This window comes from Berghia stephanieae, chromosome 1 (genome assembly GCF_034508935.2).
Source record: "Berghia stephanieae isolate SIO BIC M18660-M18661 chromosome 1, UCSD_Bste_1.3, whole genome shotgun sequence".
NCBI lineage: Eukaryota > Metazoa > Mollusca > Gastropoda > Nudibranchia > Aeolidiidae > Berghia > Berghia stephanieae.
The window spans coordinates 144,593,056-144,618,209 of record NC_088360.1 but is presented as its reverse complement, the minus strand read 5'-3'; the positions used below and the strand labels follow the sequence as shown (position 1 = coordinate 144,618,209).

At 34.4% G+C, this 25,154-nt stretch overlaps 1 protein-coding gene across 4 annotated transcripts; it reads right to left on the bottom strand.

The window, feature by feature from the left end:
* Positions 1-38: 38 nt before the first annotated feature.
* On the bottom strand, positions 39-25,141 carry LOC144963405 (poly(A) polymerase beta-like). Of its 4 annotated transcripts, none has more exons than XM_078897394.1 (21): positions 25,094-25,141; positions 23,737-23,898; positions 22,857-22,923; positions 22,238-22,322; positions 21,306-21,415; positions 19,593-19,646; positions 19,151-19,262; positions 18,713-18,802; positions 18,176-18,314; positions 17,019-17,094; positions 16,060-16,180; positions 14,547-14,631; positions 13,956-14,009; positions 13,554-13,664; positions 12,986-13,095; positions 12,495-12,564; positions 11,809-11,869; positions 10,642-10,956; positions 6,961-7,068; positions 4,556-4,672; positions 39-3,106 (listed from the first exon to the last, which is right to left on the bottom strand). In XM_078897394.1, the coding sequence occupies exons 2-21, from the start codon at positions 23,895-23,897 to the stop codon at positions 3,008-3,010; spliced, it is 2,145 nt and encodes a 714-aa protein (XP_078753520.1). In that variant the 5' UTR covers position 23,898; positions 25,094-25,141; the 3' UTR covers positions 39-3,007. The 4 variants fall into 4 exon arrangements, with proteins under 4 accessions (XP_078753520.1, XP_078753519.1, XP_078753517.1 ...); XM_078897393.1 differs by having other exon boundaries at positions 24,959-25,124; XM_078897391.1 differs by lacking the exon at positions 25,094-25,141 and adding an exon at positions 24,640-24,759.
* Positions 25,142-25,154: the final 13 nt, after the last annotated feature.

The window sequence follows — 25,154 nt, the reverse complement described above, 5'->3', positions numbered from 1 at the left end:
AAACAACAAATCTAAAATAAAAGTCATGAACACAGAAATTATTTCATTTGTATTTTTATCTTTTTTTTTTTGGCCATTTTTATTTTATATATATATACTTATATATATACTTTTTACAGCAACATTTACATTGTTAAAGATTACTTCAAAGAAACATAGGGTCAGGTGTGAAAATAACAGTATTGATCATATATTATTTACATCAACAGTAACACGTTTACCTCCACAACAGAAAGTCACAAAAAGGATTCATTTCATACTGCAGCAAGTGCGTGCGTGCAGTGAAACATTAAACGTTGGTCCCTGACTAATTGAAACTTTCAAGAAAATACAGAAGCAGACAGAATAGGCAAATATTAACCCTTTGGCCTGTTAACTGTCATACTCTGGAAAATCAAGCTGTTTAACTCACTCAACCCTAACACCGACTATATCCGTAGTTTAATGCCTATTTATTACATGTACATTTTTCTGAGACTAATTATAGACGTAGTATCAACGTTAACGTTTTTCGTTTTTACATGTGAATAAAACTATCTATGTACATGTTCTTTTTTAATACATTTTTTTCCAATGTTGAGCAGTAGCAAAATTCTCTAGGATTGAGTGAGAATTTGGCCAGAAAACTTGTCCTTCAAATATTGACTGATTTAAATGACCCTCACCTTGGCAAAAACTCTCATACCTGGGACTTTGTGAAATCATCCCAGGAATGGGAGTTTTTACCAAGATGAGGGTCGTTTAAATCGATCAATATATGACGGAGGAGTTTTCTGGCCAAATTTTTAAATAGACACGTTTTTCCAGAGTATGGTAGTTAACCAGTAAACAGCAAGGCTATTTATTCAAAGCCATAATTTCTTCCTTTATTTATTAGGTTATAATTAAACACCTCATCAAGAGAGCAGTAATCCACAGCTTTGTGTCTGGTGGCATAGCACCATGGGTGCAAGCAACTGGACCTCAAAAAGCCTGCAAGTCTACTTATGACCAGACATATAATCTGAAAAAGCCTGCAAGATTCACAGACTTCACCTCGTCATTTGAAGTCTTGTTCTCAGCATCTAGTCTTCATAATAGTAGTCCACAATTGTTGTATGTTTAATCCAAAGGTTGTAATGGAGTAATTTGTTAAGTTTCTTGCCACAAAAAAAATAAAAATCAATCAAATCCAAATCGCAAAAAGACGGCGACGTTTTTTTCGGTAATCCAATCGGCCAGCACTCTTGCACCCATGCATAGCACTCGTCTTGTGACCTGCAGGTCAAAGTTTTGAAACCCACCAACAATTGTGCAAAGCTGAGTTCATGGAAAAGACTTTCTGAATAAGCTGCTTGGTAAGGTCAAACCAATATGTTGCAATATCCTCTGCCCCCTTTCCCCCCTCTAATGATCAGTAATGAGAAAAAAAATAATACAAAATCATACATTCAATGACTACGGATCTCAGCCAGGGCTAGGCAATACCAATCAATCTTATAAGACTTTGGACTGAAAGTGAAAACAATACAATGGGAAAAGAGGAGATGGCAAAATCGACAGCTCACCCATGCTGCTGTACACTGAATAAAATATATTTAAAAACATTTTTACTAGAAAACTTGTGCTTTAAATACCGATTGATTAACAATAAAACAATCCTCACATTGTCAAAAACTCTCAAACTTGGAACTTCAAGATCGATATTTGAAGGGTGAGTTTTCGGGCAAAAATTTTTTAAACATTTTTTTCTCTCCAGAGCATGGCAACATAGGAGACAAGGGCCTGAAATCATAGCATGTGAATCTATATAAACTGTTTTCCAGTCCCATCAGTATTTTGATTAATAAAAAAAAAGTAAAATAAAGAGCACCCTTTCACGGAAGAGCAAAATTAATATAATATAAAAAAAAAAAAATTAAAAAAAATTCTGAAGTCACAGAAAACCCCCGAGGTAGATGTATAAATCGATTTCTCCAAGACTGATAACGATGACAGCAAAGTGACACTTAGAAGACAAAATTCTGGTATCCTCATATCATTATTCCTCTCTGGGTGGTAACGGAGGAAATAAATCAAATGAAGAGAAGAGAGAGAGAAGAGGAGAGAGAGAGAGAGAGAGAGAGAGAGAGAGAGAGAGAGAGAGAGAGAGAGAGAGAGAGAGAGAGAGAGAGAGAAGAGAGAGAGAGAGAAAGAGTGTCATTAAGTAACATAACTGTGTACAAAATATTAACTATTTTTAGTTAACACTATATAGTTGACACTATGGTTTCTTTTTCTTCAAAATAAAAAAAAAAAAAGAAGTTGATTTAAAAACTTTCATCCTGATTAAGACAATATCATGAATAGAAGAGAAAAAAAACAAAAAACAACCCCAAAAAAAGAACCCCCCCCCCCCCCCCCTCCCAAAAGTCAACAACAAACAGAAACAACCCCAAAGTATATTCTATACAACTGCTTATATCACAACAAAAGAAAAACAACAATAAAAAAAAACAAAACAAACTTTCTAATCTCACACAATATTTACAGTCACAATGATTAAGGGATACAGCGAAAACTGAGTAGATGGTATGAGTTACACTTGATGAGACGAAACAAGGAAAGGGAGACAAAACATTGTCAACAAACCCCCAACGAGCATGAATGATGAAAACGAATGAAAATCGCACACATTTCAGTGATGTCTGGTGTCACTTTAATTTCAACTTTTGCCAAAAATTGTCATCAGAGCCTTACTTAAATGCATGGATGATGGAGAACGAATGATGAAAACGATGAATGAAAATCGCACACATTTCAGTGATGTCTGGTGTCACTTCAATTTCAACTTTTGACAAAAATTGTCATCAGAGCCTTAAATGCATGGATGATGGAGAACGAATGATGAAAACGATGAATGAAAATCGCACACATTTCAGTGATGTCTGGTTTCACTTCCAATTTCAACTTTGCCAAAAAATGTCAACAGACCCCAAAGAGCATGAATTATAGAAAAGGATTACGAAGACAATGAATGAAAATGGTGTCATTTCAATTTCAACTTTATCGGGTTCTTTAAGGGCTGCAAAAATCCTGTGGGGTTCATAGGCTGGGGGCTGGTCAAATCTGATAATTCATCAACATGCTGAAAAATAAAATAAAAATTAAAAATTAAATTAAACAAAAGATAAAAAAAAGGAAAATCTATACCGGTTAATTCCGTGAATTCAACACAAACTTAACAAAATGACATTTTTAAAATCTATAATTCTCAGGAGAAAAATAATAATAATTGAACGCAGGATTCAAAGTCTTGAAAACATTATGTATGTACTCTAACATCAACACGGTCTTCTTTTCAACAAGCTTTAATGAATATTAGAAGCAAATTTAGATCTGTACTGGAAGCGAAGGAAATTTTTCCCTCCCCCTTTCATTTTTAGAACTTTTTTTGTAGTCTTGTAAGTCTCAATTCACTTAGTACTGCTTATCTTGTGCGGCTATGTGGTATTGTGTTATGAATGACACTCGATTTCAGATCGGAAGGTCTTGTGTTCGAGCCTCGCTCGGTGCATAGATGAGTCCTTGGAAAAGGCTCTTTAGTCACATTCTCTCACCGTACTCGGGTGTAAAATGAGTACCTGGCCGTTTATAGCGTTGTCCCTGTCCGAACAAAAAAGTTGTAATATCGCCTGAGAGAAGAATGGATGAACAGTTGGGCAATGAGCACCACGGGTAGATGTATATTTTCCCATATGACCACTCCTGTAAAGACTGATTGCCTAAATAAGCTCAGAAGACACCAGCAAAGCATCATCTTTCAACTAAGAACACAAGACATACCGCTCAACAACCATTTAAGCAAAATTACAAAAGACACATCCCCTTCCTGCCCCTATGTCAACACCCCAATGAAACAGTAACACACCACTTGCTTGAATGTCAACCTCTTGAAGACCTGAGATGCACATTCCTCCCACCAAATCCAAGCATCAGTAACACACTTTATAGTCACCTGGAACAACTACAAAAGACATCTAACTTCTACGTCATGGCACAAGACCGAAGGGCTAGAGCTCAGGTGGTCGCTGGTTCGGATAAGTAAGTAAGTAAGTAAGTAATATCGCCTAACATGTCACGTCTTACATGTTAAGTGTTGCTGTTGGCCAGGGACCCCTTGTAAAATGCTTTGAGCACACTAGTGGATATTGCGCTATACAAAAGCTCAAGTTTTTTGTATGCCTTGAACACAATGCAAATTGAACCAATACTTTCACTGAACAGTGTAACCGGTAGTGAAGGTGGCTGTTTTGGTTGGCACTTTTTGTCGGAAAACTGAATCAACACCTGTCACTGACTATTGCCATGTACCGATTCACAAAAAAGTCAAGAGGGGTAATGTGTAAAGTGCCTTCACCAAGGACTACAAATGCAAGAAAACCCAATAACTTTATCAATCATTTTCACCCTTCCAGTCACCGACCAAGCTTAAAATCACTCAATTCAATCAATTTCCCAGATGAGACATTGTATCATTTGGAGATTGGATTACACAGCTTTTTACAATTTCCAAAGAAGTTATTAATTTATTTACCTTATTGGAAATAGACTTAGCATTGTCTGAGAGTGATAGCTGTTGTGATGATGACGATGATGATGATTGGGATGAAGAGGTTGATTTTTCATCCACTTGCATCGGTGATCCGACATTCTAAAGAAAATGGAGGAAACACAGAATGGTGAGAAATGATAATTCCCCCCCCCCCCCCCCCTTCTGTTTTTGGCACAACAGAATCAAATACCATCATAATTTTTTAAAAAAGAGAAAGAAAGAAAAAGAAGAAAAAAGAAAATATTTTGTGAGCTCTTGGCTAAATAGGCAAGACTTGAAAACATTAACAATAAACCTGGGGAGATAAAACTTTCATTTTTCAGATCACATTGTATAGAATATAATTTTTGAATAATATAACTTTTATAGCTAGTATGCGCTTGGCTAAAAAGATCATAACATTGCCATCTGGTATAACGGACCAACACACAAAACTGTGTGTATCCATGAACGTTTATAGTCGGGTTAATACAGTTTAGTGAGCATTACTCATAAACGCAGATGGCAAAAAACAATAACAAAGACCTGAGTGACGTCATCTTCGAACCATCTATAGCTGCATGTGCAAAATTTTGAAAGAGGAGAAAAACTTCCCAAAAACAGGGGAAAAGGAGGAATACTTTTTAAAAATGAAATGGTTAAATAGGTGGAAATGTAAAGAACCTTAAAAGCAGAGCTGCCAACCCCGACTGAAGAAAAAGTGTAATTTTGACTGAAAAAAGGTTGTAATTGTTCGAAACCAAGACATTACACATAAACATATTTCACCACAACCATCTTAAATCGCTATTGGAAGATTCCTCTCCACAATAAATTTGGTAAAGGCTAATTCTGGTCAACTAACACTTCTGATTTAGGCTTCAGACACAAGATAAGCTGGAAGTGGATGATGAATATGCAGCTCAATTCCATTTTCAATGAGACGAGATTCCGCAAGAAGAAAAATTGTGTAAATCCCCCACAAGACCTTGATGATGACAGAAAGGTGTAATGTGGAACAAAAAAAACATCAAAGAGTAATTTGATTTAAAAAGACTAAAAATACACCTTTTTGGCATACAGTTGGCAGCTCCATAAAAAATGTGACATATCAACCTCTATTTAAAAATGAACATATTACATATAAGAAGACTCTGGGGTCAGCAGACCACCTGTCAGCAGTAAAAGTATAAGAGAAGTCTTTCGGCTGTTTGTTTTGTTTTTAAGGGTTTTATGACGCGTGCAACACATTAAGGTCATATCAGCGCCAGTAAAAAGGAAGAAAATGGGATAGTAAAAAGTTCTAGAATTACAATTTAAGCACAAAAGAAAAGGTAAGACAAAGGGGAATTGGTTCAAATAGGGAACAGAAGTAGATTCCAAAAACACACCATCAAAGTACTTAGTTTGAGATCACCTAAAAGTCTCATCCAGACACAAGCACAGGTCCCAACTAAGAGGAATACACTCAAATGTTTACCAATCATATAATATAATATGTAAACTAAACATAATACAATGCATAACAGAGAGATGATTTACAAGGAAAAAAAATATCATCTCCCAAAACTATAACCATACATTCGACTATATCCCTCCCAGCCAAGGAACTCCAGCAAGGATCAGGACAAAAACCAAGTAATCTCATTCCAAGACAATGACAGGAAACAATTGGAAAACTGGTATGGGGGGATAGAAGACAGTATGTACCTCCCTGCCCACTATGGAGGTCAGGATCCCAACCCAGAAATAGTATAAGAGAAGTCTTTCGGCTGTGCCATGGAAGGGTGAATTATAGTTTTTTAGAGGATGGCAGGAACCACCATCAATATCCAAAAGATGAGGAGCCAGTTTATCGGGATAGCAGAAAAGATCAGCAGAACAAAACAGCGAAAATCTGCCAATAAGCAGATATTTAGCAGCTATGAATTTTCTTGTTTGCTTTATCTAAAAGAGAGTGAAAAATATTTTTTATGTGGTCCAGAGATCAGTTACTTTCCATTATTTGTCATCTTTGCTTTTCTAAAATATTGAGAGACTTAACTACCCATCTGTTACAAATTGAACTGATTCCTAAGACACGGTATTAAACAGTTTGATCCATTTCATTGAGATGGCATTGTGTGATCATAAAGGTATTTAAACTGACCCAGGACTAATCAAACTCATTGCAAAAGGAGTAAAGACTAAGTCGCTGATTGGGGTCTGACCTTGGGCAGTCATCTGCAAATCCTTTTTATTGAAATATTTGGTATCTGTGAAACATCTTGAACTACTTTATAATTATTCTTTTCCCCCTCAAAATTTTATTGGAGGGATCATTTTTGTGTCAATACCTTAATAATTTGTAAGTGAGAAAGAGTTAAAAAAGTAACCTGCCGCAAGAGATGAGATAAACAAAAGCTTACCTGCTGCTCTGAATCTTTGGGCTTTTTTGGTGGGGTATCATTATGGAAAGGTGAACCTGGTCTTTTAGAGGCAGCATCTTGAGCACTGTCTTGGGATGATGGACTTCCCTAAAAAACAAAAAAAAACCAATCTAAATAATCAACTGTATAAAGTATCTCAAATTGATATCCGACAAGCCATAAACCCTGGAATCTCAATAAACTTGCTTAAAAGTGTTGAATTTAAAATAGAAAATAAAAGGCATACTTGATACAATGAATTTCAAAACTCCACAATATTTTATCTGTACATGTTTTAAATCTATATTTCTTCAATTAAATTTCTGTAATATTAATGACTAATTAAAATAACAATTAAAAAATTTGTTTCTAATCTAATTTCAAATTAAAAGACTGGGTCAAACAAAGGATTCACATCAATTTGCTTTTATTGTTTTTGTTTTTAAGGGTTTTACGGCGCTTGCAACACATTAAGGTCATATCAGCGCCAGTAAAAAGGAAGAAAATGGGATAGTAAAAAGTTCTAGAATTACAATAAAGCATCCAAGAAAAGGGAAGACAAAGGGGAATTGGTTCAAATAGGAAACAGACGTAGATTCCAAAAGCACTCTATCAAAGTACTTAGTTTGAGATTACCTAAAAGTCTCATCCAGACACAAGCACAGGTCCCGCTAAGAGGAACACACTCAAATGTTTTACAAATCATAATTTATAATATAAAGAAGGCATAATACAGTGCATAACAGAGAGATGATTTACAAGGAAAAAAATATCATCTCCCAAAACTAACTATACATTCGACTGTTTTCCTCTCAGCCAGGGCATTTGGCCAGGACCAGGACAAAACCAAGTAATCTCATTCCAAGACAAAGACAGAAAGCATGTTGGAAAACAGATATAATGGGATAGAAGACACAGTGTGTACCTCCCTGCCCGCTATGGGAGGTCAGGATCCCCACCCAGAATTTGCTTTTAAAAACACCTGGAAACACTACATAACATCATTTATTTTGTGAGCACTAAGACAAATTATACTAGTCAAAGCCATGAACACATGGGAAAAGAAATATACACTCGACATAGCTATGATCAGTCTATTTAGTTTACATAATAAGTGAAGCAAAAACTGACATGACAAGAATAGCGGTGATAACTTCTTAAAGAGATGAAAATCAGTGAGCAAATTTGTTATTTGGTCCAACTTTTGTGTACTGTTCGGACACGTGCTACGACGAGAAGAAAATATTCCAGTAACAAACCTTAATTGAATGATTACTTCAAACAAGGAGCCAAATACAGAGGGCGTACAACAACTTCATTTCCAACAACATTGAATCAAGATCTCAAAAAGTATCAAATACATTTAGAAACAACAACTGAAGAACTAATTAACACAAGGAAAATCCCATTGCCTCAGCACTTTAACAAACATGATAACATTCAAAAGCTAAGAACACGTGCACTGGACAGAGATGTATGGAAACATATTACTAACTGGATAATAGAAACAGACTGACACACTTGAAGTAACGCACATATTCACAGCAAGCGTCCATAGACAGCGCAGCCATTTTATTCATTTGTGTACTTTGTGAGAAGGTACAACTGTTATTCGTTTGGTGCCAGACATCAGATTTTAAAATTATTTTTCACTGTTCAACCAATGGAAACTGATGGTTGTTTTTATATGGATTGTGACACATGGGTAATTTCAGAACAAGTAAGAAAGAAAAAAAAAAAAGAAAAGAAAAAGTTGCGAGGTTAAAAAGCACCAAAGAAAAACCTAAAAAAAAGTAATTGAGCTTTATATAGCACAATAGGCTCGAACCCAGGACCTTCCAATCCAAAAGCGAGTGTCATACCACGAGACCACATAGCTGCACAAAAAACCTAGACAAACGGGACTGGTTCAAATAGGGAACAGAAGATTCCACAGACAATCTATCAAAGTGCCTGGTTTGACATTAAATTGAGCTTTGAGCTTTATATAGCACAATATCCACTAAATGTGCTCAAAGCGCTTTACAAGGGGTCCCTGGTCAACAGCAACAGTTAACATGTAGGACGGGACATGCGCCTGTTAGGCGATATTACAATGTTTCGGATAAAGATACCGCTGTTAACCGCCAGGTACTCATTTTACACCTGAGTACGGTGAGAGAATGTGAGTAAAGAGACTTTTCCAAGGACTCAACTATGCGCAGAGCGTGAGGCTCGAACCCAGGACCGTCTGATCCAAAAGCGAGTGTCATACAACTAGACCACATAGCCGCACGATTACATAAAAGTCCCATCCAGGCACAAGAAAAAGATTTGCTATGAAGGATAGACTAAAATGTTTACAAAGTACAATATATTCAGAACTAATAAATATAAGAGTATACATAACAGGGAGATGATTTACATTACATTTGACTGTCTCCCTCCCAGCAAAGGATCCTCGAGAGAACCAAAAAAAACCCCTCCCACCAACCCAGTGCAATTATAATCCAGAACAAAAATATAGAGCTATGTGGAAAGGAAACACTCATGTGGAAGATAGAAGAAGACACAGCAAGTGATCTCTGTGCCCACCTTGGAAAAGGGATGGAAACCAAATATTTCCATAGTTTTTCAAAAAATAGACCTGTAAATGAGTTCTATAAAAATTGACTGAAACTGAAACTCTTCTTCGTAATTCGACGTAGTGGTAAAATCCAAAGAATAAAAATGAAAGGTAAACAGCAAGCTCACCTGAGCAAAGCAATGGCAGAAAACTAATTTGCGCGGGAATTAATTAGGCTAATTACCATTGTCCCTTATAATTAGGTACCCAATCAGTGAAGAAACTTAGAAACGGTCAACCAGTTTGTTTACAACATGAGGTAATCGAGATGTGCTTGTAGCAATCATTTAACTTTCGATCTGAAGGTGTCTACATAACGAACTTCCGGTGTTCGAATTTTTCTTTTTCATACTTTTCCTGTCCTTCATGTAAATGTGGTCAATTTTGTCTTAGACGAAACAGTGAAATTTATCGCTCGGCGGCTCAGTTAAAATTGACTACGACAGGTTTGGAAAGTGAAAAAATAATTTCACGAAGGCTGTGTGAAAATACAATGGGATGTGTTCAGACACGGCAATTCTAAAAAGCGTCGCTTAGCCTTGGCAATATATCCACAATTAATATAAACGGCCCATGAGCTATGCGTAGCGCTCTGGAACATTCCTAATTAACTTAACAGTCATTCGACTACGATTCATGAATTCTTTCTTTATTCAATTCTTTCTTCCCTTTTTTAAAATATTTGAATTTGACGAATTGACTGATTTCAATTAATTGACTGAGAATTTACAGGTCTAAAAAAAAAAAAAAAGAGAGAGAGAGAGAGAGAGAGAGAGAAAGAGAGAGAGTGAGAGAGAGAGAGAGAGAGAGAGAGAGAGAGAGAGAGAGAGAGAGAGAGAGAGAGTAAATAAGTAGGAGTGAAATATCTGTTCAATGTTATAGTTATCATATAACGTTATAACAAGTGTAACTAAATGACAAATTGCAATATGTATGGACAATTAAGATCTAGTATTATTATTATTATTATTAAAGCAAATTAACATTTGCCTGAACTTGGCCAAATTTAGATAAAAGAGAAATCTGTATTTGAATCCGTGTCATCGGGATCCCAACTACACCCATCAAACTCTTACGGTTGGTTGATCAGATTTGTCCTCAGAGTCGTCCTCCTCCTTGAAACGGTGATGATCTCCAGGAACTGAATTGGAAGGCTCCGAAGCATTCCACTGCATGCTCTCTGAATCAGAATGGGGTCCATTGGTGGCCGAGGAGGACGCAGAAAGGGCATCTCCTCCCGACTCCTGAGAGGTATCATCCTCCTCACCGACTATCACAGCTTTCACCAGATTGGACTCTGAATCAGTCTTGGAGTTGAGAGATAGAGTTGAACCTCCTTTGTCGGAATTGCTCAGTCTACGGGAGCTGCCTGTTGAATGTTTTGAACCGTCCTGTGGAATGAATTACAATGCGAATTAAGATTAACGTGATACACATCCTTCTAATTTGCAGTGACTTTTTCAGTTTAATGGATGGCCGAGTCTTTAGATTAAACTTAAAAAATGGTTGACAGTTTAACATCAATTTACTTTCCAAAATGTAGACATTGATATGGTTTGCAGGATAGATGATATGAAAAAAAAAACAGATCTCAATGTAAAAGTAAATAGCTGCATTTAAAAACAGCCAAAAACTAATGAGCAAATTTACATTATTACTATAATTTTATCCCAGAAAAAAAGACTACTTTTCATTTTTTTAAAATCATTTCTTCCTTAAGCTTTGAGAGGCTACTTTTTTTTTTTTTTTTTTTTTTATCAAACGTTAATTCTCTCCAAAATGCAGAATTTCGAACTCCTTCAGTTGGGACAAAAGACAAGAGAATCAATCCAACTGTTGATACTTCTCAGTGAATATTATCATAAAATTTTCTGTTTGTGTATCTTTGAAAAAGCTGCTGATAAGTCTGCTGTAATGTACCTTTTGATTAAACAGGACTGACCAGTGTCATTAACGCTTCATTTCATGTGAAGTAAAAGGTTCTTTTCTCATACTGAAAAAATTTGATAATTCAACATGCCAAAGAGGAAAGAGGCAAATTCATGATTTGAACACCATCCCTCCATACATGCTCTGTCTGTTTACCAATCTGTAACAAAGCTAAGATTAGAGTTAGGGCTTTTTCTAGACCGACTTAGTGATAGATCCAAATTTGAAAAACAACCAGGTATAACCAAAAAGATAAATATAAATAAATGAAACGTATAAGAAAATAAACTGGAGCTATCTTATTTTTCACCTACCTTTTTTCTTCCACTCTTTTGACTTAATATATGAGGTGGCACAAATTCTGTCAAATTTCTCCTGAAAGGGTAAAATTGTAAAATTAATCAACAGTACCGTATGAAAAATTAAAGGGTCATTACAATCTGTTACAGTTACTTTTATGCAATAAGAAAAGAAAAGAAAAAACCCCCCAAAAGACAAACCCTAACATATTATTTACAGACCCAATTCTAGAATTGTATATAATATTATATGACAGATTCTCCATTCTTCGCTCTAATTCTATCAAAAAATTGTCTTATTCAGTTAGAAGGCAGACTTCATCCCTGCCCAATAAACTAAAACTGTGTCATTTATGAAACAAACATAAAATTTGAAGAAGAAGAAAAAAATCTGTTTTCACACAAAATGCAAACGTTTTACTCTCAAGAAATTAAATAACCACTTAAAAAATGCTTTAGTGGTCATGTAGTGTAGCTCAATTAAATCAAATACTAAGTTATGGGCAAAAATACACTCGTTTATATCACCGTAAATTTAGTTTTAAAAATCTGGAAGGAAAAGTCTGAATATGATCAAATTAAAAAAAAAAAGAAGTATTAAATCTGTCTGAGCGACAGGTCAGCCGTGTCCTTCAAGTTACATTAATCAGCCACAAATTCCTAACACCCATAACATGCTGGTACAATAAAATATCACTTACTTTTTAACATACTGAATTTCAACTTTCATTCCTCCCTTGAACAGATTGATGTGAACTGCTTGTTTATGAACTGCAAACAAAACAATAAAAAAAAACACATGAGAGAAAAGGAATATATCATTAATCATGAAATAACAAAACACACGAATTATAATATCTTGATGGGTGCTTTGCTTTATCCATCCAAGTAAAATACGTTATTGTGAGCTAAATAATAATATTAGGTCAGCTTTTTTGGGATCTAAAATAGGCATATTACGTGTTAAATTAAGCAGTTATAAAAAAGGCAAACCGAAACAACAATACAATTTTAAAAACAAAATATATAAGGTATATATAAAGTAAGAAATATAAATAAATAGATACACAAATAAATAAATAAGAGGAAATAGAGAAAACCATCCTTAAAAGTTAATCTCATTTCCATTTTACATCAAATTTCCCTTTAAGTACCACACAAGTTATTTGACCTCATTCATACATCCACTTACCGACATCGGAGAATGACTGTATATCATATGTCAGGTCCACATTAGCACATCCCTGGGAGTTGATACCAAATATAAGACCAATGAACCATTTACACATGTACTGACCTTCACTGGGGATTCAGAAATCAAAACAGGAAACCGTTCAAATCATTTGTCAATATCTCAACCTGTTATTCTTCCTCTCCACGCAATTCTCAAAATTAAGGATCAACTATAAACTTTGGAAACCACTGAAAATTTTTGCAGTTAACATTCGAATACAAAAACATGTATTTCGTGTGCGAAACGCCCAGCTATTCAAATGAAATAAAAAAGTTCATTACAATCATGAAAAAAAAACGTGGAGGTGGCAAAACTTTAAAGTCACGAACAAATGTGTAGCAGTGGGGAGATTTCTTACATTACCATACCTGAAAATATTTCCATAATTCAATAAATTTTGACTCCATAAAAACACAGTAATAACCACATATTATGAGCTATTTGAGAACAAAGTTAAACATTTATACCTCATGAAAGCCCTGGTTGTTAATAAAAGCATGTGTGTGACAAATAAAAGCAATCTCACCTTTCATTCACAGGACCATAAGAATAGGGCATGATATGAGCAAGCTTGATATTGGGATTCCTCTCTAAGTTGCCCACCAACAAACGGATCTTTGACTCTACATAACCTTTCCTGCGATTAAAAATTAAATTAAAAAAATATAAAGTGACGAGAAAAAGAGAATAAAAAAGGCCACAAATTTTGAAAAAATGAAAATTTTACAGATTGTGAAAGTAAAAAATTATGTAAAAAACCCCCAAAAAAATGAAAACACGGGGCAAAGAAAAAAAAAAAATCTCTATATCAAAATTACAAAAAGATAATATTAATTTCTTTCTTTCTTTTGAAAAGAACAATTAGATTTTATTATTGCAGCATTATTATCAACATGCATAAGTAAAAATGATTGTCAACCAAACTCACCATTCTAAATAATGATCTTCTTCTTCTGCACTTGCTTTCACAACAATGTAATGTCTGGTGGAATAGAAAAAAAAAAAAAAAATACAAACATTTATTTGGTGACTGTTAAATGATCAAAACCCAATTTTTTCTTCTTTTGGCGACTTTACTTCACTGCAAAATTTAAAATATATATTGCAATGTTTTTTTTGGTTCTTTTTTGGGTGACCGTACTACTTGCCAACTTTTCAGAGACAAAGTTCGGGTAAAAATTGGACAGATCTGAGATTGAGATCAAGACATGAGAGTGATGGTGGTGGTGGTGATGAGGATTATGGAGGTGAAAGAGGATGATAGTGGTGATGAACTCTTTCATTTTTCTGAAATAAAAATTGTGAAAATGGTTGGCAATTTGGGAAATCGAAAATTGGGATGTGCTAATAATGTGGACCTGACATATGATATACAGTCATTCTCCGATGTCGATGTCAATATCTCAACCTGTTATTCTTCCTCTTCAATGAGAACTAAAATCAGGAATTCTGGTGTAATATCAAAGTGGGATACAAAGAGACAGCAAGTCAAACATACTTAAATCAATTGTATACTTACTTATATTTATGGAAAAAATTTGATGGTTCGAAGAGGGTGACCCAGTTTTCCCTTCCTTCATATATATGAGTGACGACATCTAAACCTGAAACATAAAAATAACACAAGAATAAAATAATGATATTGATGACCATACCAAGCCCTTGATTGTTGGGCCTCATGTAAGTATATGGGGCCTTTGTTGCATCAATTCCAATAATAAAATTTATGGGCTCATGTAAGTATATGGGGCCTTTGTTGCATCAATTCCAATAATAAAATTTACTGTCTTGAGAAGATGGAATTCCAGTGGTCTTCATCTTGGAGACAGGAAAAGCTGCTGAGGTGTGAACTGAGGTACGAACCCCCCCCCCCCCCCAGACATTTGGTATCCCCGGTGTATGTATGTGTCTGTGTGTGTAATTTAAGTATGAGAGCAGATGAGTGTAGTGTGAGGAATTTTACCTACCAAAGCCTTATGCAATTGAATTAAAGTCTTCCAGGTCTTGAAGAAATGATATAGAAATATTCTTCTCATTATTATCTTTCAAAATATCCACAAACTGCTCTCAAATCAAATTAGGTCACAAATCCATTAATAACAAAATAACAAAATGTCTTCATCCTCGTCCTCTCGTGTTCAACGTATGTGTTGTTTGATGCAAGCGAGGGTTCCCAGCGTAAAACGTGTACCAATGTAAAGAATATAGGAATTAAAATTATCCCAACTATTGGGAACCTCGGTGGTGTAACGGTAGCATATCTGAAATCTGATTTTTGATCCCCAGTCCAGGTAGAGTGATTTTTTATCTCTGTAATTTTCTCTCTTGCTTAGTCTGGCACCGTTTCATACACACTTGTTTAGTTCTTTATGACCAAAAAAAGTATATGTCACTGAAAGCACTTTTGAGATATGGCTAATAAAAGATTTATTGACTTTCTAATGAGAATTGGGATTATCCAATAATATGATTGTTCTTTTCTGCACACTTTCACAAAATTTCAAATCAGAATTTGCACTTTAAACATTCAAATTGAATTTTTTCTTTTCCGATGACATGTTGAAATGACACATAAAAAACTTTGGGGTAGATTTTCCTCAAAACCTCTTTTCTACAGATTGTCTACTTCAAATTCAAATGGCCATCACCCAGCTTATCTTTAACACTTTTTCATTAAATAAATGAAAAAATGTAGAAAATCATCTTCTTTTATAAAACACACCAATAACTCAATTTCCATAAAGTGAGACAAGTGGGACTGAATTTCCAACATCGTCTCGAAAATAATCTATATATATAAAAACGAAGAGCACAAGGGAAAAAATGGCAGAGTCACTTTCTGATTTTGGATGAGGTTAGAGATCATATGAATATATACTAAAGTTATCAAAATGTTATATGAATTAGCATTTATAGATAATACAACAATTAAGAAAAAAAAGAGATCATATCTTCAATTCTGTATTTAACTATGAAAAACAAAAAAAAACATATATATAATGCGACTATCAATGTGTAACAAAAAGCCAAACCATCTTGAAACTCCTCCATGATAATGGTACGTGTGGACTGTGTGACATTGTAGGTAGAATTCTGTTGTGGGTAAGCTGGGGTGATGATGGGCATGAGATGGAAACGATCTGATGTATTTACCTTGATGGAAGAGAGAGAGAGAATAGCAATATAAAATTGTAAACCCTACAACCTCTGTAGAGGTGAATAAAGTTATTTTATCATTATTATTGTTACTTAAAACAGATGTCGGATGGTCCATTTAGCAATAGATTCATGATTTGTGTAAGCTAGGATGAAGATAGGCATGAAACGGGAATGACCTTTCACGTATGATCCAATGCTTCTAACGTGGGTCTCAAAATTTAAATTACCTTATCTTTAACAAAGAAAATTGAATTTTTAATTCCTAAAAAGAGTTAGAAATCAAAGAAAAAGAGAGTGAATGAGTAAATGTTATGTCATGTTGTTACTCATCGTGATGTTTTGTGTTGTTTGTTTATCCAATTTGGAGTAGTTTAAATGTCGTGGAAAAATCACAAAGATCTAATACTTATTTATTTATTCTCATTTTTCTTTGCTCTTACTCATTTGAGTCATATGCAGCATGATTTGAGAATTTTAAAATTCTGAATTAAATTGAATGTACTTACTGAATGGAAGAGAGAGAGAGAGAGAGAGAGAGAGAGAGAGAGAGAGAGAGAGAGAGAGAGAGAGAGAGAGAGAGAGAGAGAGAAAGAGAGAGAGAGAGAGAAACTAACACATTTAAAACAGATTAAGAGCCACATTTAACCACAAATTCACTAAATTTCCTAAATCCAGTCAAATTCGACCTAAAATTTTTATGAACATGGCTAGAAAGCGAAATATCCTAAGCCTTAGAAAACCCCTCATTGACCATCCTTGAGAACATAAGTAGAATAAATGTAAGGTTTATTGATTTATTTTCAAATTTAAAAAGAGAGGAAAAATGCCTTACCCGTGAATCCCACACTGGAAAACCCAACTTGTTTTCTGTATCTAACGGCTTTAACATGACTGGAGATGGCCAGTCCCTGAAGAAACAAATTTCAAAACCGTTAATGACAAACAGAAGATGGAAAGAAAAGAAAAGAAAACGAAGTAAAAAAAAAAGAGTGAATAGAAAAGAAAAAAAAAAGGAGAGAATAGAAAAGAAAAGGGGAAAAAAAAAGAAGAGAGATTAAAACAAAAAGAAAAAAAAGAAAAAAGGAGAATAGAAAAGAAAGGGAAAAAAAAAAAAATGGAGTCTAAAGTAGTGATTAAACTCTAATCCAGAGATACTAATCTCAAAAATCAGAAATGTGTAATTTGGGAAGAAAAAAGTGTTATTAAAAAAAAAAGAGCAATCCAGTGCAGTCTCCATTTCAGGAGTAAAATTGAACACCGTTCAGCATCATGAGACTGTAAAAAATACTCTTGACCTCAAGGAAAAAGACGGCTTGCCAAAAAACCCTGAGAAACAAAAGGAGAAATGAAGATTTGTTTTTGTTTTTAAGGGTTTTACAGCGCTTGCAACACATTAAGGTTATATGAGCGCCAGTAAAAAGGAAGAAATGGGAAAGTTAGAAGTTCTAGAATTACAAGCACCCAAGAAAAAGTAAGACATAGGGGAACTGGGAACAAATAGGGATCAGATGTAGATTCCAAGAGCATACCACCAATGTACTTTGAGATCACCTATAAATCTCATCCGGACACAAGCACAAAATCCAACAAAGAGGAACACACTCAAATACCTACATTATACATTCGAAATAAAAAATATAATAATACATAACAGAGAGATGATTTACAAGGAAAAAAATATCATCTCCCAAAACAATAACTATGCATTTGACTGTTTCCCTCCCAGCCAGGACAAAACCAAGCAATCTCATTCCAAGACAAAGAGAGAATGCAAGTTGGAAAACAGATATATAGGGGGATAGAAGACACAATAAGTACCTCCCTGCCCACTATGGGAGGTCAGGATCCCCACCCAGACAGAGTAATATAATTCACTTCTTTCCCCTTTATAGGAGGAAACTTTTTTTTAGAACTTTGTCAGAAATGTATAGTTTTGAATATAAACCCACTTATAAAAATAATCAAAATTGATGTAAAATGCTTCATTACCATTTTGAAAATACTAGGAAAAATCTGTGAACAATGGTGGCTGGAGCAGCCTTGGGATAGAGTTGACAAACCCGTGCGACAAGCATGGCCCATGATACACCTCCGAGGTAACCGAGAGCATTTGAATAAATACCTTTCTCTGTGGATAAAACCAAAAATGAATCAATTTGAAAGCTCATTGGAGAGCATCGAATAGCAATCATAATATATAGAATAAAAAAGAAACAAAGTTTGAGTTTTAATCTAAATTAAGTCATTCCAAAGCAGCAAGCCCAATTAACACACTATTTGGATATATCTGGCCTTAAAGAAAAGAAAATGAGTGTCTCTGCCAGAGTTAAACACACAATCTTTTTATTCCTTAAAAAAAAAAAAAAATCAAACAAAGAATTAAAAAAAAAAAAGAATATGCAAAATTTAAGACAGCCCCCAACACAATAGTTATAATTAGATTAACCCAATAACATAATATGACCATTTAAAAACCATACGGCGAGCATATCATGGCCCTTGAAAACCAATATTTCAAATACTTACTTTTTGCCCACAATTTTATGGCACGTAGGGTCATCCTAAAATTTTCCTTATTCGGGACTAAATGAAGAATTTCGTCTGTAACTCTTATACCTGAAAGTAAATAGAGAAAAAAAAGGAAAATAATAAAGATGGGTGAAGCAAATGAAATTAGTGACACCGAGAATCATTTCTTTATGCAATTCCATTTCAAAATGGACCCAATGTAGGATTACTCTCTAATTCTTCTATCAGAGATTCAAATGTGGAAAAAATGTGAACTTTGTCCAAAGGAAATAAAAACTATAGATATGAGGGGGGGGGGGGGGGGGGGGGGGGGGGAAGAAAGAAAAAACAAGATGAAAATAAAAATTACAAGAATAAGAGGAAGATATAAAATTAGAAAAAATATAAGAAAATATATGTAGAGGAATTTTTTTTATTTTTTAAAGAATGACTAACCATTTAGGCTCCTCACACTTTTCTCATCTAAATTTTTCAACAAGGATTCATCTCTAAGGTTGATGTCTTCTGGAATAGTGGGCAGTGCCAGGCGAGCAAAGAGCATGTCAAGCTGGATAAACAGGAGTGACAAAGAAAACAAAACGTTGAAGAACAATGGAGGAAAAAAGGAAAATAAAATATTATGAAAAAACAAAACCATGAAATATAGTGAACTCGCATCTCATTTGACAAGAAGGCAATAATTGATTAATGAATTAATTTGCTTTACTGCTTATAAATTAAATGCCAACAACATCAAAATAAAAAAAAAAAAAACAAATACAAGAGCTCCCCTTTAAATTCATTATTATTAATCACTTTTACATGGTTTTCAACAAACAACTTTTCATAAATACATAAAGGAAAATTCTTAAATTCAACTTTATCGTCTAAGGCTTACCTCAATGCCATCAAATTCAACTTTAATAACTGGTACAAATGCTTCCTCAACAGCCTACATTAACAAAGAAAACAGAACGATTATAAACTTGAAACAAAACAAAAAAATTATCATTCACAAAAACAGAATTCAAAAGGGGGAAAATGATAGTACATTAAAAACTGATTGGACAGAACAAGCAGATATATCACAATCACTTGATAAGTAAAACAATTGTTTGCTTTTAAGTAATGAAGAAGAGAAAAAAAAGGACATTATTAATGTTATGATAGAGAGCCATGACATAACACCATACAAATGTGACGTCTATCTTCAGCGTTGACGATGTAACATTGTGTCTATTCTAAGGGAAGACTGGAATAAAAACAAGCATCAGCTGCAGTGCAGCATCACAAATGTGCTAGGGAGAGGTGACTTGCTTAAGGCCACACAGTTCGGTTTTATTTGTTTTAATTTTGCAGCAACACATTAAGGTCATTTCAGCACCAGTAAAAAGGAAGAAAATGGGATGGATAAAAAATTCTAGGTTACAATTAAAAGCACACAGAAAAGCAAAACAAAAGGGAATAATACGAATAGGGAACAGATGTAGATTTCAAGAGCATACCATCAATGTACTTAGTTTGAGATCACCTAAAAGTCTCATTTCAGACACAAGCACAGGATCCAACTAAGAGGAACACACTCAATACTTACATTATACATTGAAAACAACAAACATGATAATACATAACAGACAGATGATTTACAACGAAAAAAAAAAACCACCATCTCCCAAAACTACAGAGAGATGATTTACAATGGAAAAAAAAAAACACATCATCTCCCAAAACTAATACCATACATTTTCCTTCTCAGCCAAGGATCCCAACCAGGGAAAGGACAAAACCAAGTAATCTCATTCCAAGACAAAGACAGAAAACAAGTTGGAAAACAATATAGGGGCATAGAAGACACAGTAAGTGCCTTCCTGCCCACTATGGGAGGTCAAGAACCTGACCCAGACACAGCACGACGGGTAGTCGAACTCTGCACCATACTCCTGAAACACACTGCCCTTTCAGGTAATTCATGGAAGTCCTGGGCAAATCATGAATTAAAATAAAGATATGATAATGATGATGAAGAATTAATAGAATATAAAAAAACCTCGAAAATGAAATTAGGAAAATCTCAGCTGGATTGAGAACAATTATCAGAAATTTCCAGATAAAAACTGGGAGAGTAAGCAGGCCTTATTATGAATTATTATCGCTATTTCCATGTTATATTTTGTCTGAAAAATCAATTTTACAGTGTTTACGGATAAAAAAAATCAGGCATTTAAAATTATTTCACTGAAATTTAAGACAGACTGGTCAAATAAAATCATGTATGCAATAAAGATTAATTAATCTTTATTCAAACCAAATGAAGTTTCCACCAAAAGATCTTGGGCAAAATGCAGTCTCAATTTCGGACTTCTTTCAACGTCTTTGATGAAATACCCAGATAAACAAAGAGAACTTTATTCTATAAATTGCCACAGATCACTGAACTTAGAGAATTACTTACAATTTCCCATAGGAAATATTTCACTGGTTCTGTTATTCTTACAATTTTAAACTGCAGGAAACAACACAAAAAAGGTATATTGACGACTGAGTCCTTCCTCCTTATAATGCAATGAATTCAAATGAATACAAGACGGATCAAAAACATAAAACCACTCACTCGAAGATCTTTGACATCTGGTTGTTGTTTCAACAATTCAAAAAAGGATTTGAAGAAATCTGTACGCTCTACATGTCTTGGGGCAACACATAGTGTATCAATATCAGCACCTGATGAGAGGTAAAGATTATAAAATAACATAATCACATAAAAATGGCACACAACATGCAAATGCATATATATATATGTCAGAAATCTAAAAATAAGATTACAGGTCATGCTCTCCCCTGCAATAGTTCTTGAATAAATTTTTTTATACCTTAAAAGTTTTTATCTCCAACTTTATTGTTTCAGAGAAATTCTAAGTTCTTTGCCTTGGAGAACCAGGATAAGTGAAAAAAAAATCATATTTAAGAACATTTTATCATTGAATGATGCTGAAATTGAATTTTGACAAATTTGTCCAGGATTATTTGTTTCAACATCTGGCAAAATTATTGTTGAATGAGCTAATTGTGTCACGTCCAGCCAAAAAAGTCAAGCAATGTTAAGCATGGTCTGATGTCAGATGGGTGACTGTGATTCTATACAATAAGTTCTGTTCCCAGTTTTGTGTCTTTGGGAGAAACATTTTACATGATGGACATTGCTAATACAAAAGGATGACTATTAGATAATTTGGCCAAAACAAAGAGACTGGCCCATGCACAAGAAAATCCAACACTTGTAAACAGAAAATAAATTGAATCATTTTGACAATAAACAATAATCGTCTCAACAAAACAGAACTACTCTAAACTCTCTAACCATACTTACAAATTACGAATTATATCAATAAATAGACAATAATTTGCCTAAATTTTAGATTCCCCACACCAAAAAAAAAAACAAAATACATCAAGCCTAAATGTTACAGACCCTAACATTATGAAATTATCTTCTTTCTTTTGCTGACACTGCAAGTAAGGAAGAAAATCATAAAGGAACATTACCTTTTGTGTGAACACCCATTCGATAAGAACCAAATGTGAAGACTATCCCACCAAACGTGTCGATCATGGTTTCAGGTATATTGTTCTGTCGATATAAATAACAAAGCAAGGCTCGCTATGATCCAAGAGGAATAACCAAACATCTGCATAAATTTTGCATAGTTATCTTTCAAACAACGATGACATGCATGCATGAAATTAACTTTATGGAAAAAGAAATGTATGTCAAATTGATTGAAAGGTCACCATGGAAATGAGCGAAAAAAAATTTATTCTTCATGTGTGAGAATTGGAAATCTTAGTTTCAGAAGAAAATTTTTTTAAAAACAAAAGAATTGCACAGGACAACAGGGCATAAACTTGCATAAAATATTTCAACTATTGTAGTCTTAAGCTTCAACTCTCAAAGTCTGCCACTGATCAAATGAATGTTGAGCTTTGGAGCTTTGACCTCCAAATAAATGGTAAAACTCTTATGACACAAAGAAAGGAAGTAAGAAAAAGGCAATATATTGCATGAACAAATTTTAAAGAATTATACTGATTTTAAAACCAGCAGATATGTGAGTGTGGCAGAGTGTTCTCTAAATATATTTTCCAAGTTACGGTGAATGCTTACCTTTTGTCTGCTGACATCTTTGATCCAGTTTCTGACAATGTTATTTATTTTGTGCAGCACTTCCAACCTGGAAAGATGCGAGATAACAATGATCAGCTATATATAGGTAGTTTGATATTCTTTCAAAAATAAAAATGAATAATTATTTTTTTATATATAGATAGGCTATTAAAAACCATTTAATATGATATCTTACTTTTAGATCTAGGATATACCGTTTCAAAGTAATGATGATTTTACTATCCAGATTTTTACTGTTGCACAAAGTCCAACTGGCAGCCAAAATTAAAGATACTGCACTGCCTTCAATCTTGATGAAATTTGGCACAGACATAGATTAATGAATTATCAAGATGCATTTTTTTTTGCTATCTAAATTTTGTAAAAAATGACAAAAGTTTTAAAATAACGTAATTTTTATCAAATGATCATTTTTGTCATAATGTGCTACATTGATTTCAATCACATTAACGATAAAATGATACCAGAACCGTTCAGATACTGTGAAATTGTGTTATTCAAAATTTAACCCATACTAGCGCTTCACATTCCCTTTGACTAATTAGCACCTGTCTATAGGCTGAAATCAGACTACCTACCATATAAAACAATAATCAAAATATATCATTTGTCTACCAATGCCTGAAAATAAAAGGATACCCAAATATTTTAGACATATTATGAGAGCCTTTCTACTAAAAAAGATGATTAACTTTCAACTTGTAGTGCAAAATGAAAATTTGGTTCCACATGGCCTGTTGGAAGGACAATTATATTGGTAATACGTGTAAAGTTCATATTTACTTATTTAATTTAACAAACATCTACAGAAAAATACACAACACTACCTACAAAATTATATTTAGGCCTCTTCATTTACCTATGATTAAGATCCCCTTCACTCTCAAACACATCATGAGGCTTCAAGGCCTCGACTAATTTATTTGTCAATACATTGTCCTGTTCTTTTGGCTCCTGAAGGCTGAGTGGTCCTGTTATACCCGGGTACATAGACTTGGATCCACCGCAATCCAGGGCCATGCTGAAAATGAAAAAAAAAATTTTTTAAATTAAAATTGGTGTAATATCGGTGTTATTTTCAAAAGATTTGGGACAGTTCTAGAATCAATCTCCCCACTTAAACTAAACAGTCACAACTCTCTTATGGGAGAGGTGGGTCACAATCAATCTCTAACAAAATTTGCCGCAGCATTTAAACATTCTAAATATTTTTTCTTCTTATTAAAAGTAGCCACTTGAGGTGGCGCCTCAATACGAAATAAATGGAAAAGGATACCAAAAATATTTGAGATATTTCTCTTCATAACAAAGTTAAATATTTGCAATATTTCTCTTCATAATGACAAAGATATTCATCTTTTACTGAGACCCCCCCCCCCCCCCCCACTTAGTCACAACTCTCTTATTCTTATGGGAGAGGTGGGTCACAATTTGACTCCCACTGCCACCTTAAAAGAAAGTCTCCCCCATTCCAAACACCCTAATAGAACATTATATTAAAAAATAAGAATTACTGGGGATGTAGGGTAGGTGCTTTCGGAAGGTCTCCCAAATTACATAAACTCAACATGTTGATGAATGGTGATCGTACCGTAAAAGGCATTCATTCATAATCCCATATAAGGAGAAAAGAAGTCAGTAGACTGAACAGCGTTAGAGACATTATAAATGTAAAAGATCTCCAGTAAACAGCTGTGACTGTTACTGGGTTTGAAGAGACACACGGTCCACTGTCACTGAGAACTGATCACTCGTCACTCACTACTCTGCTGACTGAACTGGCTCCGCTCTGGAAGAATGGAACCGGGTCGTGACGGTGAAAGTGGATAAAATAAAAGTAATATGCGTTGGCAAAGTTTTACTCATTCAATGAGTAGAAGTAGAAGCCTTAACCTCTTGAGTATGTCTGTGACAGAGATAATATTTTGATTGTTGAAGAAGATAAGAAGTTAGGAGTAGTGTATTTATTTAGAGTTAGAGTGAAGAAGAGTGACAAATGAAATGAAAGTTGCTTTCACTTCATGATCATGGCATGAATGAATGCTTTCTCGTTTCGAGGACCATGATAATTATGTTATCACCTGTAAACGGATTTATTTTCAATGTGAAGTAATTGCAAATAATCGAAAACCCAATCAGATAACAAAGCGGTCGGCTCTGTAAGTATTTAGTCAATAATATTCTTTGATATTAATACCGAAATACTTCAACCAAACCTTTTCTGTCAACACTATGGCGGGTTACAATGTCCCATGATCCTCCAGTGCCATATCCGTT